The sequence below is a fragment of the Ictidomys tridecemlineatus genome, chromosome 2 (assembly GCF_052094955.1).
Source record: "Ictidomys tridecemlineatus isolate mIctTri1 chromosome 2, mIctTri1.hap1, whole genome shotgun sequence".
Taxonomy (NCBI): domain Eukaryota; kingdom Metazoa; phylum Chordata; class Mammalia; order Rodentia; family Sciuridae; genus Ictidomys; species Ictidomys tridecemlineatus.
The window spans coordinates 18442371-18458605 of record NC_135478.1 but is presented as its reverse complement, the minus strand read 5'-3'; the positions used below and the strand labels follow the sequence as shown (position 1 = coordinate 18458605).

Sequence of the window (16235 nt, the reverse complement as noted above, 5' to 3'; positions counted from 1 at the left end):
CAGGTGGTCTCTCTCTCTTTTTGTTTTCCCTTCCAGAATCTATTTTTCTTTTCCTTCAGAATTTGTAACAGTGTTCTGGTTGGACCTCATTCCATCTGCTCATTTAAATGGAATACTTCTAGAGCAGAGAGAATTTGTGTATGTTTGGTGATGATTAAACAGTTTGAAAACAACCACCACAAAAAAACCAAGCAAATCAATAAAAAACTCTATGTCCTAGGCAGAAGGTTAAAAATAGGGACTTTTGCAAAACTAGAATAAAACAACTTTTGATTGATGTGCCCCATTTAGGGCTGGGGGTGTGGCTCAGTGGTGGAGCACTTGCCTAGCATGCTTGAGGTCCTGGGTTCCATCCCCAGAACTGGAAGAAAAAAAAAAAAAAGCCTCAGGTAAAGATAGAAACATAAGCCATCACCCAACATGGCTCCCCCTCCTTGGAACCAGGGTCTCTACTTGCAGGGGCCTTACACTCTCCCTGAGCACACTCAGTGCAATGGGCCTGTTCTACTCATTACTTTACCTGTTAAACTGATTTTTGGGGGCTGCTCTCTTTCATGAAGATAGACTTGGGCCTCTGCTGTTCCTTCCCTGTTCTCTCCATAGTCTTGCAGTAGATTTAACAAACTGAGGTAGACAGCTGGTACCATGAAGGAAACAGAGCCTCCATGAAGGAAATAGAGCTGGATTCACATAGGTGGTCTGTGACCACCCCGCTTAGGTTACAGAACCCACCCTGGAACAGGAAGGGAAGCCCTGGCACATACTCACTTGTCCAATCTTCTTCAAAGCAATGCAGGAAGTGGAATCCCACCATGATGAGGGCGTGCAAGGAAATGAGAGCTATGTACATCTGAAACAGGAAAGCAGTGCAGATGCCATTGTTGTGAGAACCTTCTGACTGTCCAGACTCTGGAGCAGGGCATTCAGAACCTGCTCCTCGGAACACTTAGCTAGGCCGAGGCCTGACCAGGACGAGGCCAGAGAGGCATCTGGTGATTCCCCCACAGGGCCTCCGACCTCCCGCCCTGGGTCTGAGGGGAGCAGCCATTCTCTGAGTCTGTGGAACCAGAACAGAAACAAAGCCTGGGCACCAGGCATGACCTGGACTGCCTGGGGGCATGCAAGGCATACTACTTCTCTTCACTTGAAGTTAGGGTGCTGACTGCTAACTTCAAGTGAAGTTAGCTCTGAGTGTTCTCTACCTACCTGCAGCTCAGGAAGTGAGGACACTGCTAACACTGCTTGCTCTAGCTACTTAAGCCTGACACCTGGGGTGGGAGCTAATCAACCTGTCTGCATGCGCAAGTGAAGGGCACTTTTCAGCCAGAGATCTTTGGCAGGAGGGTGGAGAGCTACAGCTTTCTCAAGGGCAGTCAAGACTGCTGTGAATGCTGAGAATTTGCAAAGGAATAAAAGGCTCCGCTGCTGCTTTGTGGAGGGCAGGGCAGACATCAGAAACTGACTTACTGTAAACAAGACGAAGTACTTCTGGTTGTTCTCGCCGACACAATTATTGACCCAAGGGCAGTGGTGGTCCATCTTGCGAATGCACCGCTTACAAACACTGAAACAGCCCACAGGTCAGACCTTTAGGGGTATCCTAACAGTTTGGGGCCTCCAAGGGGAAGGTGGGACCCACAGCTCCAGTTTTACTCCTTAGAAATGGCTCTCTCTGGCACAGCTAGAGTTTTTTCTGGGTTTTTTACAAGGGCCTTGGAAGGCAGGGTCAGTATGCCCAGGGTCACAGTCATTCCCAACAGGGGGACAGAGTCATGGCCTTTTATCTTGTTTAACATATAAACAGGACAGACCTGTCATGGCTGAGAAACAGGCTGCTCTCCTGGGATAACACAGCTGAGAACTGGATTTTCAAAGACGTAATGAAGTAGTAGTTTAAAAAACTTGACAGAGTTGGATGGGATACAGAGAAGAATTGCTCCTTACAGCTCCCAAACAAACAAACAAACAAACAAAAAGCACCCCAAACTAAGGGTCACACAGAAGTTCCAAAACACTGCCATGTTCTCTCAGGGATGAGGGTATGCTTTGCTAAGCCTGGCCTGAAGTCTGGTAGCATGGTGGACCTGGATCAGCTGAGCTGCCTGGGTCAAACAGTTGAACTCTGAGCCTCAGGTCTCCTACCAGCATGAAAGTAAAATACATGAGAACACATACTAGGTCTCGATCAGACAAGTGGTGGATTCATACTGGTCTCCATTCTCACTCTTTTCCACCACTCCAAAGGGCCTGGCCAACACAAGCATGCTAGCCTGGCTCCATAATCTCCCTGGGGGCCAGGCAGGCAAAGTAAGAAAGAGGCCTAAAAGGAAGGCAGAGGAAACAAACAGAACACTGGGCACTGGCAACTCCACTGCCCAGTCTGTTTCTCTTTCTCTCTCTGTTAACAATTTTGAACACACACATAAAAAGAAAAATTTATATACATACATACACACACACACACACACACATATATATACATCTAAATATACATATATAATATATGTCTGAGTCGGTAACAGTGTTCTCAGTGAACAATTTTAAAAGCACAGAAAGCAAGGAGTGATTTTGTGCCCTGTGTTCTAGGCCTCAGCTACCAGGCTCCTGCTCTCCCAAGGAGCCGCCTGCTACAGCCCATTTCTTGGATGTTCTTCTGGATACAATCAACTCTGGGGTTCCTTATGTCCCTTCTCATCTGAGAAACAGACTCCTGAGAGTACAAATACTCCCTGCTCCAGGGCCCTGAGTAAGTTCCTCTTCTATCTTTACTTATTTCTAAAAGGGTTTTCAAGTGTGTGCTCTTGAAGCAGGATGGGCTCAGGGGCAGAGTGGCACAAAGTGGCCTTCCATCCTCTTAAAGCTGTACAAGAGTTTAAACAAGTTCTCACGGCAAAGTTGTGCTCTGCTCTCCTCCCAGTTTCACTGAAGAGATGAAGCATTGGCCAGGACGCTGGGCATCACAAGGAACTTCGTCTCACTGGGCAGTCAAATAAGACAAACTCCTATGCTTCAGGCAGCAGGGAAATTAAGAATAGCCACTGAGGCCTACAAAGACTAGCTCAAGATGCTGGTCTTTTGAGTTTCCTGTTCTCAAAGATATGAACCATCAAGATGGCACCTCTCGCTGGATGTGGTGGCATACGCCTGTAATCCCAGTGGCTTGGAAGGCTGAGGCAGGAGGATCACGAGTTCAAAGCCAGCCTCAGCAACTCATTGAGGCCATAAGCAACTCAGTGAGACTCTGTCTCAAAGTAAAATATAAAGGGGCAGGGGATATGGCTCAGTGGTTAAGTCCAAAAAAAAAAAAAAGGCACCTGTCCTCACCCTGGGCCAGGTGGTTGTGGGGTGGGTGGGGTGAAGCACTGTTCAGAGGCCGACTTGCTCACAAAAAGTTCACCTGAATGGCCTGGGCATGGAGCATGTCAGGGGCAAGGCCTGGAGCAGTGAAGGGTGCTTGTACTCTGTCCTGTGGTTTTACCTAAAGACCATCCCCAGGAGGTGGAAAAACCATGAACTTCCATTTACAAGGCCTGATGACCAATAAGGAATCATTGCCTCAGAGCCAGTCTCCTTTGCACAGAGTGGGCTTGGCAATGTCCCCTCTCCAGACGTAGCAGGGCAGCCTCACAATCTGACTAAGGATAAGAGGAAGCCTCACAATCCTTATGGAGAAGCCTGCCACCCTTCTCCAAACATGCCGCAGTTACCTTACTGTCTTGCTGGGGACAGGCCTGATGCCAGAGGACCCTTTCTCCATTCTTCTCACTTGGCAAAACTGAGTCCTCTGAGGCACCCTCCTAACTTGCTCTTTCCTTAACATGCCTGAAAGCTCTCTCCTTGCACTCTTTTCTACCACTAATTCCAGTAAATTATGGACGAGATAGTGTGGGCTGGTAAGTTCCTGGGGCACAAGGACCACATGTGCGATACGTCATTAAAAAGACCAAATGCCTTATATGAAAGTATTTTTTTGTGTGTGTCCTTGCCATCCATACTTCCCAGGCCCCTTCTATGTTTTAAGTTATTGTTTTAGAAGAAGGCAGATGCTTCTCCTCCCCACTTCTTCCAGGTTCCCTACCATTTTTCAGGACTCAAAGCTTGGGAGAACCCAACAAGCTCATTGGCTCGGATGCATCCATGAACTCCCTCTGTTCCCTCTCCAGGGAGGTGTACAGGCCTTTCCTAGGTATGCAGCCTCAAATGAGCTAGCTGGGGCTCTGGTGCTCATCCTGGGTAATGGCCGTATATGCAACATAGGCATGACTGTGTGTGTCTCTCATAGCAGTAATTATGGAATTGTGCCACAAGATGAGGGCCTGTCCTGCCTGGGTGGGAGGCCCCTAGAGCCAGGACGATTTCTAACTCACCAATATAAGCACAGAGCCAAGCCCAGGGCCTTCCATAGCAGAGTCTGCTGAATTAAGGCTTTGATGCTCCAGACAGGTAATGAGGAAGCCTGGGAAACGAGCTGACTCACATCTGCCTAGATGCTCCGGTAGGGAAGATGAAAAGAAAACAGCAAGAAGTACTGGAGGGGTTGTGGCATCACACACAGGTTTCACTGCATCACACCTCACTGGCTATGACAAAAGTATAAGCAAAAGATCCATAGCACAGCCCAGCACAGCTCAGAATCGAGTTTTGAAAGGCAGTGCAATGTGAGGGAAAGAAGAGGGTCTGAGGACACAGCTTCATCTTGGGTCTGGGCAAAGCAATGGAGGTTCTCCACATCAGCCTCAGCAGAATTACCCTGATCTTTCATGTAAGCACCAATAATGTGTGCTAAATGCTTTAAAATCAATACTCATGCTATGTACATTTTATTAGTAGTCTTAGCAAGGAGAAAGACAAAACAATAAGAATCTGTTAGGTGCACAAAGCAACCTACCACTGTCTCAGTCTCACTGTGCATATCTGGAGAGGTTGAAGTGTGGCTGAGGCATTGCTAAGGAGGGGTCTCCACCTCCTCCAAGAAGAACCCAGCGTATAAGCCTAAAGCCTTGACCATCCACATCAGTACAAATGGCTCCTCTTACAGGATTTCCACATGCTTCCATGGTCCTCGTGACTGGGAGATTCCATACCAGGATGAAAGCAGCGTGGGGTTCTAAGTGCTTCTAGAGGGTGAGACCTACCTGCACCCTCTGTATCTGTGGTACCCACCAGAGCACAGGGAATGGAGACAGCGTCAAATTCAATGGGCTCTGTTGGGAATACAGGATTAAAAGAGACGGGGACAAATACAAGTGGGCATACTGAACAGGCAAGCCCAGAGTCTATCAGCTCTAACTATAGTAGACTGGGCTCAACCAACCGTCAACAAGCCCAGGCTGTCTCACATGCTGGGGATTCTGCTTATCCAAACTGTGGGTCCCCAGATGGCCTGGGCCACATGTGCCGTCACGAAGAAGCAGCTGTCAGCACACACTTCCTGAAGTAGGAACAGGCGATGCACAGGCATCCTCGCTCGCTCATTGAGTCAGCAGCTCCTGCTGCTCAAGCTGATGTGTTTACTAGCACTCAGAACACCTCCCCTGGTCACCAGGGAGGGAGGCGAGGAGGCGGCAGGAAAATGCCAGGCAGTGAAGACAGCTGAGGGTGTGGGGAGGGAAGAGAAAAACACCACTGTGGTTGCCCCAAAGTTCTTTTCTACAAAGGCAATAACTCAGTTTCTGGTCCTGCTTTTATAAACCCAGCACATCTCCAAGTCTCTACACATTCTTCTACGAACGAGTAGCTTCCACTCGCTGAGCTGGGCAGCTTGAACAGTTATTTAAATTTAATCCTCATAACAAGCTACGGAGGATCAACCCTCAATTATGGGAGAGAAAGCAGAGGCCTAAGGGTCACAGTGCAGTGGAGACAGTTCCAGATTTCCAACAATGACCTCTCCAACTTCAAGGCCAGAACCTGGTCAACCCCTGGGGCTATTCTGAGGAACCACACAAGCAAGTTGGGTGATCCTTTGGGTGATCCTTAGACAGCAGCTAGCTCCAGAGCCCCAAGGTGGCAGGAAAAGACTAGACTGATGCTTCCATCTCAGACACAAGAAGCAAACCTGATGTGGACCTCAGAAGCAAGTTGATCTAGATAGAAACCCCGCAGGGGACAGCAATTGCCATAGGACTCTGCTGGAGTACCTCCTTCACTCTCAAGCAGGTGGCAACTAGTTGGGCAGGCCCACAGATCAATCGATCTCTCTCTTTCAGAGAGACGGAGAAATAAACATACAAGTATATAGGGTTATATGAGTTACTCCCAAACTGGAGTTCTAGTGGAAAGAGTCCTGCTGGGACCTGGAGCCAGAACCACCAGGACCTTAGTACTCACTTACCTTAGCACCACCAGTCTTTAGTACTCACTGGCTGCAAGACCTTAGAGCAGTCACTTAACCACCATGAGCTTTAGTTTCCTCATCTAGGAAACTAGGAAGAGTAGCCCCTACAGTAATACCTAGCTCTCAGGGTGGCTGTGAAGATAGAAATCAGATGAGTGATGAAGGGACAGGAAGGGTAAGTGCCTTGATACAGCAAGAACCAAGGAGCCGACTGGAATCTGAACCCTAGAGACTGACTAGTCTCTTCTGAGAGGTGGACAGTGAGGACTACAGGGAAAGACCACCTTTTATTCACTCAGACATCTCACTTGACCCAAATAGCTCCATGGCCTCGGGCTGATAAGGATGACCTCTCACCTCTGAGAGCAAGTTCATTCCTCCATGACCCTCCCCACCCCAAACACAAGCACTGGTCTGAAAAGGGGACTCAGTGACATTTCTCCCTCTGTATTCTAGCATTTAAAGTTCTTTCTAATGATAAAATATAATTTTTATTTAGATATCGTCTCAACAAGAAGATTCAAAACAACAAAGAAACCTGAAAATAAAAAGGGAAAACTCGCCAGATAAGATGGGAAAACATTTTTTTGAGCTGACTTCTACAATAGCCATAACCTCTAGAAGTTTGGTTTTAAAGGAAAGTCTTTATTCAGGAGCAACCCTTTGTTTCAAGTATAAGATGTTCACAGAATGATTTTCTAAAGCTTTTTCTCATGGTCTCCTTGTCATAAAAGCTGTGAAGTGGTAGGAAAAACAGGAGTTCCCTTAATTTTACATATATGAAAACAAAGGCCTGCTTCAGGTGTGGCAGAGCCAAGTCCTGGGGCAGATGTTCTAAGTCCAAATCACAAGCCCTTTCCAATCTAGTGGGCTCACAGGGACCAGGATGCACATGCACAATGTGCAGAGCCAGGGGTGTTCCAAGTCCACTTTCTGACTTGGCACCTGCGGGGGAAGTGTGTGCTACTTCAGGGTATATGTGTGACAGGAGGCAGGGTGGCTGAGAGGAGACAGGGGAGCCCCAGCCCGTGTACCTGCAGTGGTGGGCTCTGTCGGGCTTGATGCTGCAGCATTTGGGACACTTGTATACCACCTGCCCAGGCTTCAACTGTAAACTCTCGATAAATTCTTTAGTAGCATTTCCTTTGGGCACTGCCCCCTGTAAGAAAGAGGAAAAGTGTCAGGGTTGTGCTGGCAGTTCTATCAGTCATAACACTCCAAAGTGGAGACAGTCATTTCAAAGCAGCCACCACACATGTATAAACTCTATTTTCTGAATTATATCAACAGCGAGGACTATTTATTTATTTATTTAGTGGTGCTGGGGATTGAACCCAGGGCCTTGTGTGTGAACTACATCCCCAGCATTTTTTATTTTATTTTGAGACAGGGTTTCACAGTAGTCCAGGCTGGCCTTGAACTTGTGATCCACCTGCCTTAGCCTCCTAAGGATCTGGGATTACAGGTGTCCACTACCGTGCCTAGTAAGGAATATTTATTGACAATGAATTTTTCTGAGGAAATGCCATTAGGCTACATCAATTCCTTGATCAATTTTCTACAAAGAATAGTACATTGTTCCTGATTATTTTCTATTTTAATTTTGCTAACATCACTGAATCCATTCTTGCCTACCTAAATGTTACAGTAACAATCTGACTCATTATGATTTTGGTCTACACTAAATTTCCTGTTAATAGCATCTGCCTTTGTCAGTTTTCATTGGTGGGCTTCACATCTAACAGTCCAGTTTTCCTAGACCAAAATGTGCAGCTCTAAATTTCAATGGGTTATGTTTACATTGGAATCATATTTTATTTTAGTTTTAATCAGCACTATTATTATGAAGGATTGGAAAGTTGTATTTCTTCCTTAGTAAATTCCCAAGCAATAGGGAGCCTCGGTCTCAGGTATCCGACTTGCTATCTGGCCAGACTACCCTCTGATTTGCTATTCCATCTGGCTTGTGAACACTTTGTGTTCTTATTCTAGCTGACCAGATTTGGGCACAACCAACAGCAGAGCCAAAATGCCATCAGAATCTGTTGTTGCTCTGCATTCATCCAAACAGAAGGAAACTGGCAGTGCCCAGTCTGAATGGGGTCTGGGAGCCAACCCTCACCAAGTGCCTACTTGGCGCTGAGCCCTGCTCATGGCTATGGACTCAAGAATCAATTTCCAGGAGGCTCATGGTCTTTTGCAGGCTAACAAACAATTCTAATAGAGGGGATTACATGTTGTAGAAGTCGCTTATGTTGAGAGAACTCAGAGGAGGCAGTAACCAACTAACCAGGGGAATCAGAAAAACTTAAATTTTAAGAAATTGCTGTTTAAGGGCTGTCCAGAGGAGTGTGACAAGGTTTTCCAGTGAGAGCTGGGGGAGAAAAGGGATTCTAGCAGAAGGGTCAGGCGTAAAGGCGAAGTGAGAATGGGCCTAGCACACTTGGGAGATGGTGAGGAAACCAGTGTTCTGAGCCCAGGGGTGCAGTGTTAGCAGAGAGACGGGGGCAAGGGCAGTCCATGTGGAGTGTTCAATGCCAGACCTAAGGATGGGTTGGGTTTTCTTTCTGGGCAGCCCAATGCAATTGGGTGACACCAATGCTTCAGGAATAGAGCTAGTCTGTCTGTGCTATGTGGACCACGTAAGAAGGAGAGATTAAAATCCCAGAGACCACTTAGGAGGTTACTGTTGACAGTCTAGTAAGGAAGGACTAAACTATGAGGATAGAAGTGAAATGGAGAGAAAATTCAGACACCTGAGCTTATAAAAGGTGTAGTACAGAACCAAGTAAATACCGTGGAGATATGGGGGCTGACACAGGGGAAGAGAGGAACACTGATAAGGTTTGGAGGCACCCTTAAGCCACCAAGAGGATACTGGAGAAGCAAGTTGTGGGGAAGAGTGGGCAAGTTCAACAGGGGCCTGTTGGGTCTGAAGTGCCCAAGGGCCCCCAGGAAAAGATGTCAGGAAGGTAGCTGGGAATATGAGTCCAAGAAGCACAAGAGAAGAGTGCCTGGTGGACAGCACAGGGGTGAGGGGTGGGCTTGGAAGTCCACTGTCCCTGCTTTAAATTTGACTTCCACATTTGTCTGTCTGTGCTATGTGGACCATGTAAGGAGAGATTCTCTTTAGAGAATCTTGGGCCTCTCTGTGCCTTAGTTTCAGTGAGTCAGGATTCATCTTACCCAATCCCTAGCACTACCAAGAGGGTTATGCCACTCACAGTTTATGGAAAGAGCTCAGATGATGCATGCCACACACAGTGCTCAGGAAATGGTAGCCCAGATTCTAGATCCAGCATTGGCATCAACTCTGTAGCTTAAAAAAATACAGACACCCAGAGCTGCAGCACTCCTACATAAATACTGTACATAGAGACACCTGCACTTTATAAAACCTCCAGCAGAGTTCTGAGTGAGTGCGACTGTGGATTATCAGGTTGGGATAGTGAGGGTTTCAGATAGAGCATCACTGTTCCTGCGGAGGGAGGTTGACAAACAGTCACAAGCCAAGGAGGTAATCTCAGAGCAGGAGGGATTAGGAATAAATCTTAGAACCTATCTGAAAAGAAAAATTCTGGGAAGGGAAGAACTATGGAAGAAACAGAAAAATCTTCAAATGCTAAGAATATAAGGAAGCTGTAGTTTTGTTTTGGATAAGGGAATGACCCACAATGAATAAACAGTCCAGCTAAGGCGACTACAGAGACAAATCAACCAACAACTCTCTTCTACGCTGTGCCAAGCACTGTAGGAAACACAGAGAATCGATGGGACCTCAGGGCCTCCAACAGCTGGTGAGTAGACAGTGCGCACACTGAGGAAAGGGATCCCAGGAAGGCCAGGAGGATCCTGGTGGATATCATACAGGAGAGGGACATCAGGGAGGGGAACCAGTTCAAGCCTTGGCCCCAATGTGGGAGTATAGAACTCCTCCTGGCCTTTCTGTCCCTCATGTGGCTCTTTGCTGGGCCCCCAAATTCTCCTTGCTGAGGCTCTCCTTCTCCTAAGGACCTATTCACTCCTGAGAGGGGCAGCACTTGACTGACCTGTCGTTTAGAGTAATGTCACACTCCCCCACTGGTGGCCTGAAGATGAGGAACCTTGTGGAAGCAATGAGAAAACACTTGTTCACACACATGCTTATCTCCCTGGTGGGGGCTCAACTCCCTCAGGTGTTCCATTAAATTTTCTTTTAAAAGTTTTTTTTTAAAAAAAAAGGAGAAAAAAAATTAGTCTGCAAAATACAGCCAGATGTCAGAAAAGCCTATGATAGAAAATTTGAAAGCAAAAAAACTTTGGTGGGTAAGGACCATATGGTATGTACCATGCCATTTAAAATGTAGCTTTTTACAGTAAATATGTATTTTAATTGAAGAGAAACATCAACAATACACACACATATGAACAGGAACAAAAAAGATACATGCAAAAGTATTAGTGGTTGTCCTGAGGTGTAGGATCATGGGTACTTTTTATTTTCTTGATTGTATTTCTTAAATGTTCTCTTGTGAACATGTTGGCTTGTGCTATAAGGGAAAAATCCTTAAAAACACAGGCAATAAATAAGTAAACAAACCTCAAGAAGGAGCTACCTAAATAGAAATATGACAAGTTTTCCTTAAGTTTGTAACCAAAGTGCTATTAATGTCTTATTTTGAGCCATCTAGGCTGAGGGTCTCACAAATCCCCAGAGGGCTTGTAATGCAAAAACTAACTGCATTTGGGCAACTGTATGACCTTCTGTTTATCCTGAAATATTAATAATGCAACCAAAGTCACTACTGTCATGTATAGAAGATAAAAAGTGCAAAGAGACATCATTTCCTCAAGAAGCACTGGAACTCAGCTTTCCTTAATGCAGACATAGGTGGGCCCCCTGAAGACCCTGTTTTTAAGATGGTCCCAGCTACCACGGAAGGACACAAGACAAAGTCCCTCTGTAATAGGCAGTCAGAGGTCCCACTGGCTACCCTCATTATCTCAGGCTTTTTCAGATCTCAGAAAGAGCCATTTTAGCAGTTCATTCTTCCTCAAAGTTTGACTTTCCACTGTGATTCCATTTGCATAAATCTCCCAGAAGGCTTATCTCCATCCAGACAAGGTCCCACCTGCCCAGCCACCTGTGCCCATCCCTCAGAGTCAGAGACCAGCTGGGCCAGTCCCTGCGATAGCAATCTGTGATAAATGCACTTTCCAGCCACAGAGGAAGTTTTCCATCCCCTCCACCCTCCCACCTCTTTCTCAGGAAGATGCTCTTCTGCCCACATTTTCACAGATTTCAGAACTGTGGAAACTGTTATCAGTCCATGGAAAAGAATTTTGCTCCACAACAATCCTAGACAGATAGCAGGGAGGCAGTAGGAAGGTCTATGGAGACTTTTTGCCACTGAGATACACCAGCCCTCCTCCCTACCTTGCAGGGATGTCTCAAAGGTCCCACATTACCACAGCCCGGTAGATCAAAGGCACTGATTTTTTTTTCCTTCACTTCCAAAAGAATATATACTTGTTCATGATCTTTAAAAAGAAAATACAGATGAGAAAGTGAAAAAAGAAAAATCCACTCTTAAATCTTTCACCCAAGGTAGATACTATTACTGTTTTGAAGCATATTCTTCTAGTCTTTTTTTCTTGGTACCTAGTGACCTAACAACACTTTAAAAATTTGTAGATGTATAAAAATGTTCATATGCTTCCAAAATATACACATGGCCCCACAGTGGAATCAGTTCAAATTTGGTTAATTTAGTTTACAGAATTGTGAGAAGTCATTAGAGCTTTCCCATACTCTATACCCTCTGCACAGAAGGAAGGAATGTAATGTGTTCATGTGTGGCAGGAGGCATGACATGTCTCCATCCGCCATTTCCCTTAGTGGCTAGCCCAAATTTCCAGGACCTACCTTGACCTTGACCCTGATACATCTCCTTCTCCCTTCCTTCCTTCCTTCTTGCGTCAAGGTCTCCCTATGTTGCCCAAGGATGGTCTTAGACTCACCATCCTTCTGCTTTAGCCTCCCAAGTAGCTGGGATTCTAGACTTGCACTACAGTGCCTGGCACAAAACCCTCTTCATATCCTTTAACTCCCTGTGCCCCCCAATCTCTGGACACACTGGTGCTCAATGTCTTCGAGGACTAGGGGCCCAGCTAATCCTGGCCCTCAGGGACCCTTTCCATTACTCTGAGCTCTCCCCTGTTGGTGCTCTCCCTCTTCACAGCTAAGCTTCTTTAAGCATGTGCACTTGCTTACTCTTACTTACTCTTTAGTCCATTGCTCTCTGGCACCTGTCCCCTCCACACTGGGGAACTGCTTTCACAGGTCATAAGCAACTTCCTGTGGCCAAATGCAAGTTGGAGTCTCAGCTCTCATCTTCCTCAGTATCTTGTTCTGAGTCCTAGTGCCTCCCCCCTATCTGCGGGAGGCTGTGCCTCTCCCCAACTCTGTGTTCCTGCCCATCCTGGACACTAGAATCCCTCAGAGTTCCACTCTAGCCTCTGGCCCTGCCCATTCTACACTATCTTCTGCACACTCTTGCAATTGACCCCTGCTTCCCCTACACTACCCAGTGATGATGCTCAAATCACTAGCTCCAACTCAGACTTCTGCATCTGCACATATCAATACCTGGTTGTCCAGCAGGCGCTGGAACAATAAAATAAAACCTCCAAAATTCAACACACACCACTAAAATGGAACCTGCTTACTTGTTCCTCAACTGTCCTTGAGTCCCCATGCTCTCTCCTTCTAAAGCTATCAGAGTCTTCCCTGAGGCCCATTATCACCTGCACCAGACAATTAGAAAATCTCCTGGTCCTCTCTGCCTCCCATCTCTCCCTGGTATCCCGGTAACCCACCTCTATTCTTTCTCTCCACTATTTTCCAGGGTACATTCTAAAACATGAGCCTAATCACAATTCCTGGCCTAAAATTTTCAGTTGTTTCCTAGTGACCATGGACCAGAGTCTGAGCTCCTGGGCAGGGAGCACAAGGCTGCCACAGCCCAACTTTGGACCTGATCCAGTGTTTCAGTCCTGACTGGAGTTTCTCAAAGACATCCCCTCTTCAAGTTTTCTTCTTCTGCCTCCACAGCCCTGTTAGTACCTTTCCAAAGCCTGCCAAGCACCTTTTGGCCTCTTGCACCACATCAAAACCCACTGTCGATAACCTCTTCTGTCTTCTTCCTGAGGCAGAACCATCAGGCAGCCTTTGCGCCCCCAGTTTGTACTTGTGTCAGAGCACACCTCGTGTAGTTACAAACTACCTCTTCTACAGGACTGTGAATTCCTGGAGGATGTACTGGTATTATAACTCATATCATATAATTATACACCATCTCTCCTCCAAGACTATATAAATTCCTGGAGAGACAATCAATGTCTTTCAACTTGTAGCCCAGCAAATTGCCCAGGGCCTGGCAAGAAGCCTGCATTCTGTAAACCCAAGCTAAGTAATAATGATACAATAGACATTTAGTGCTCATATACCAGGCACAGTTTCAAATGTTTTGTGACAAAACTGTACTTCGTCAGTTAATTCTGACAATAAATCTATAAGGTAAAGACTTTGATACTCCTCGTTTTATAGATGTGATAACTAAGGGAGATGGGCCAAACAACTCCTCAAGACAACACAGCTAATAAGTGGCAGCATCAGGATCTAGACTTAGGCCATATAAATCTAGAGTCTATGCTATATAGGTTCTAGTAGAAGGCAGAGAGGTTTATCAGATTTTTTTTTTTTTTTAGAGAGAGAGTGAGAGAGAGGGGGACAGAGAGAGAGAGAATTTTAACATTTATTTATTTATTTATTTTAGTTCTCGGCGGACACAACATCTTTGTTTGTATGTGGTGCTGAGGATCGAACCTGAGCCGCATGCATGCCAGGCAAGCGCACTACCGCTTGAGCCACATCCCCAGCCCCTATCAGATATTCTTAACAAGCGACTTGAAAAAGGCTTTCTTAAAAATTCTCTTGAGGGGGCTGGGGCTGTGGCTCAGCGGTAGAGCGCTTGCCTAGTACGTGAGAAGCCCTGGGTTCAATCCTCCACACCACATAAAAATAAATAAATAAAATAAAGGTATTGTGCCCAACTACAACTAAAAATATGTTTAAAAAATTGCCTTGATGCTATCATTTAATTCCACTGCCAACAACTATATTAATACCACACTAAGACTAAAACAGGGCTAGAATAGGCCTCGTTGACAGGCTTATGGAAAGCAGTGGAGACAGGTCTAATGAATTGCCAACAAGAAATTAAATTGAAAAAAAGAAAGTCAGTCAGTCAGTTAGTCAATGATTTCAAGGATTCAGGTACTCAGCACTACCATCCATTGGCAGCAAAAAAATGAAAAGGTTGCTCACATTTTAGGAGCTGGGGACCAGGCATGTGTACACTGGCTGGTCTGGGCAGAAAATGCTCCCTCTAATAGCTTTCCTGGAATAAAATAACAAGCCACATGCCTGTGCTATGAACCTCCAGTCTCCTCCACAGAAAGATAGGAGATAGGCGAGCCCCAAACTGGTCACTTTTCTCTCTGGAGCCAAAAAGAGGCTAGGCTCACTGATGGGTTATTGAGTGGCACGTGTGAGAATGGGGCACTCTATTCAAATGGACCCTGAGGCAAGGCCCCTAACCTGCGATGTCATTTCCCTTTGTCTTTCCACAGGGCCCACATCATGCTCCTGTGTTACCCTTCGGAGGGAATTCCTGCCAAGTGGCTCTATACACTATGGCATGTGCCATAGTGTATAGAAGAGACACCAGAAGGGAACATCAACTGCACATATGAATTGAGCTCCAACATGTCCAATGATGACATTCAGCAAGTGAAATAAATTCAGTGGCCTAAGTCAGTTAGGGAGGTTGGTTTACGGTGAGGTGTTCACAGGATGGGACTTGGTGGGGTGTGCAGTGGCAGGCAGACAGATGAATTTTCTTTTCCTTAACAATATGGTTCATTTGAATGGATTTATATTCTTCCTTTTCTCAAATCTCGATTTGAAATAATTGGTGAAGTAAATGATTAGGTCTAAGGAAAGAAGGGGCAAAAATAAAGTAATCATAGATTTTGTGCAACTGCTGTGATTGCATAATGCTTGGCAGCTAGAGCCATCAGAAGCAAGCTATCTCAGCTTTAGGTGTCTTCTGGGAGATGGACATTATCCTGGACCTAATTTTTTAAGGATTCCTAGGGGTGTTCATAAGATGAAGAAATAGAATGTTTTGGAGCCGGAAAATGTAGAGAAATCATGAAACGGGTAAGGAGAGGGAGGTTTTCAAGATAAGGATTTCTGAGTCTAGGTTGTCTTCAAGAGGCTGCCTCCTCAGGGCAAGTGGAGTCATGAGACCTCTAAATGCCTGAAGTGTTTCAGAAACACAGAAAATTCCCGGAGATAACATTACAACCCCACAGTGGGCAAGGAGAGGGCATTATGAGATTAAATACCAGCCTGACATGCCCTTGCCCACATCCTTGTGCTTCCAGGCCAGGCCTGGCAGGTGGCCAGGTCTAGTGAGATGCCTGCCCTGTCTCCTGGTCCATTTGTCTTCTTCCCTCTGTTTATGGGGCTTACCTCTCAAATGGCAGCAACACCTCTGAAGGGGCCACTTACACATCTGTGAGTCATTTCCCTCTCTTGCTTTCTGCTCAAGCTCTGTGGACCCAACTATGGCTGCGTTGGAGTAAATGACTGCTCAAAGGTCCAGAAAGCTGTGGTGGTTGCAATTGTTCTGAATTTATACTGGGAATAAAATTTTAAACCTGGAAGTGGGACAATAATTGTCTGATGGGAGATCACATAAGAGATTTCCTTCTCTCCCTCTTTTTTGGCACTAACCAAAAATCATACACAACACATATACTGTTTATACTCTCTGGATGTAACTTTACT

General features: G+C 45.9%; 1 protein-coding gene across 7 annotated transcripts in view; it reads right to left on the bottom strand.

Annotated features, from left to right (window-relative positions):
- Nucleotides 1-16235, bottom strand: part of Zdhhc3 (zDHHC palmitoyltransferase 3) — a 53865-nt gene that overhangs the window by 17135 nt on the left and 20495 nt on the right. For 3 of the 7 annotated variants that reach the window (XM_078037989.1, XM_040290069.2, XM_040290072.2), the window contains 4 exons: nucleotides 7372-7496; nucleotides 1468-1564; nucleotides 769-850; nucleotides 521-661 (listed from right to left, as the gene is read on the bottom strand). In XM_078037989.1, coding sequence (XP_077894115.1) covers nucleotides 521-661; nucleotides 769-850; nucleotides 1468-1564; nucleotides 7372-7496 — 445 coding nt within the window. Of the gene's footprint in view, nucleotides 1-325; nucleotides 362-520; nucleotides 662-768; nucleotides 851-1467; nucleotides 1565-7371; nucleotides 7497-16235 lie in introns of all 7 variants that reach the window. The other 4 variants (XM_013364092.4, XM_005337902.4, XM_040290071.2 and 1 more) reach the window with 3 other exon arrangements.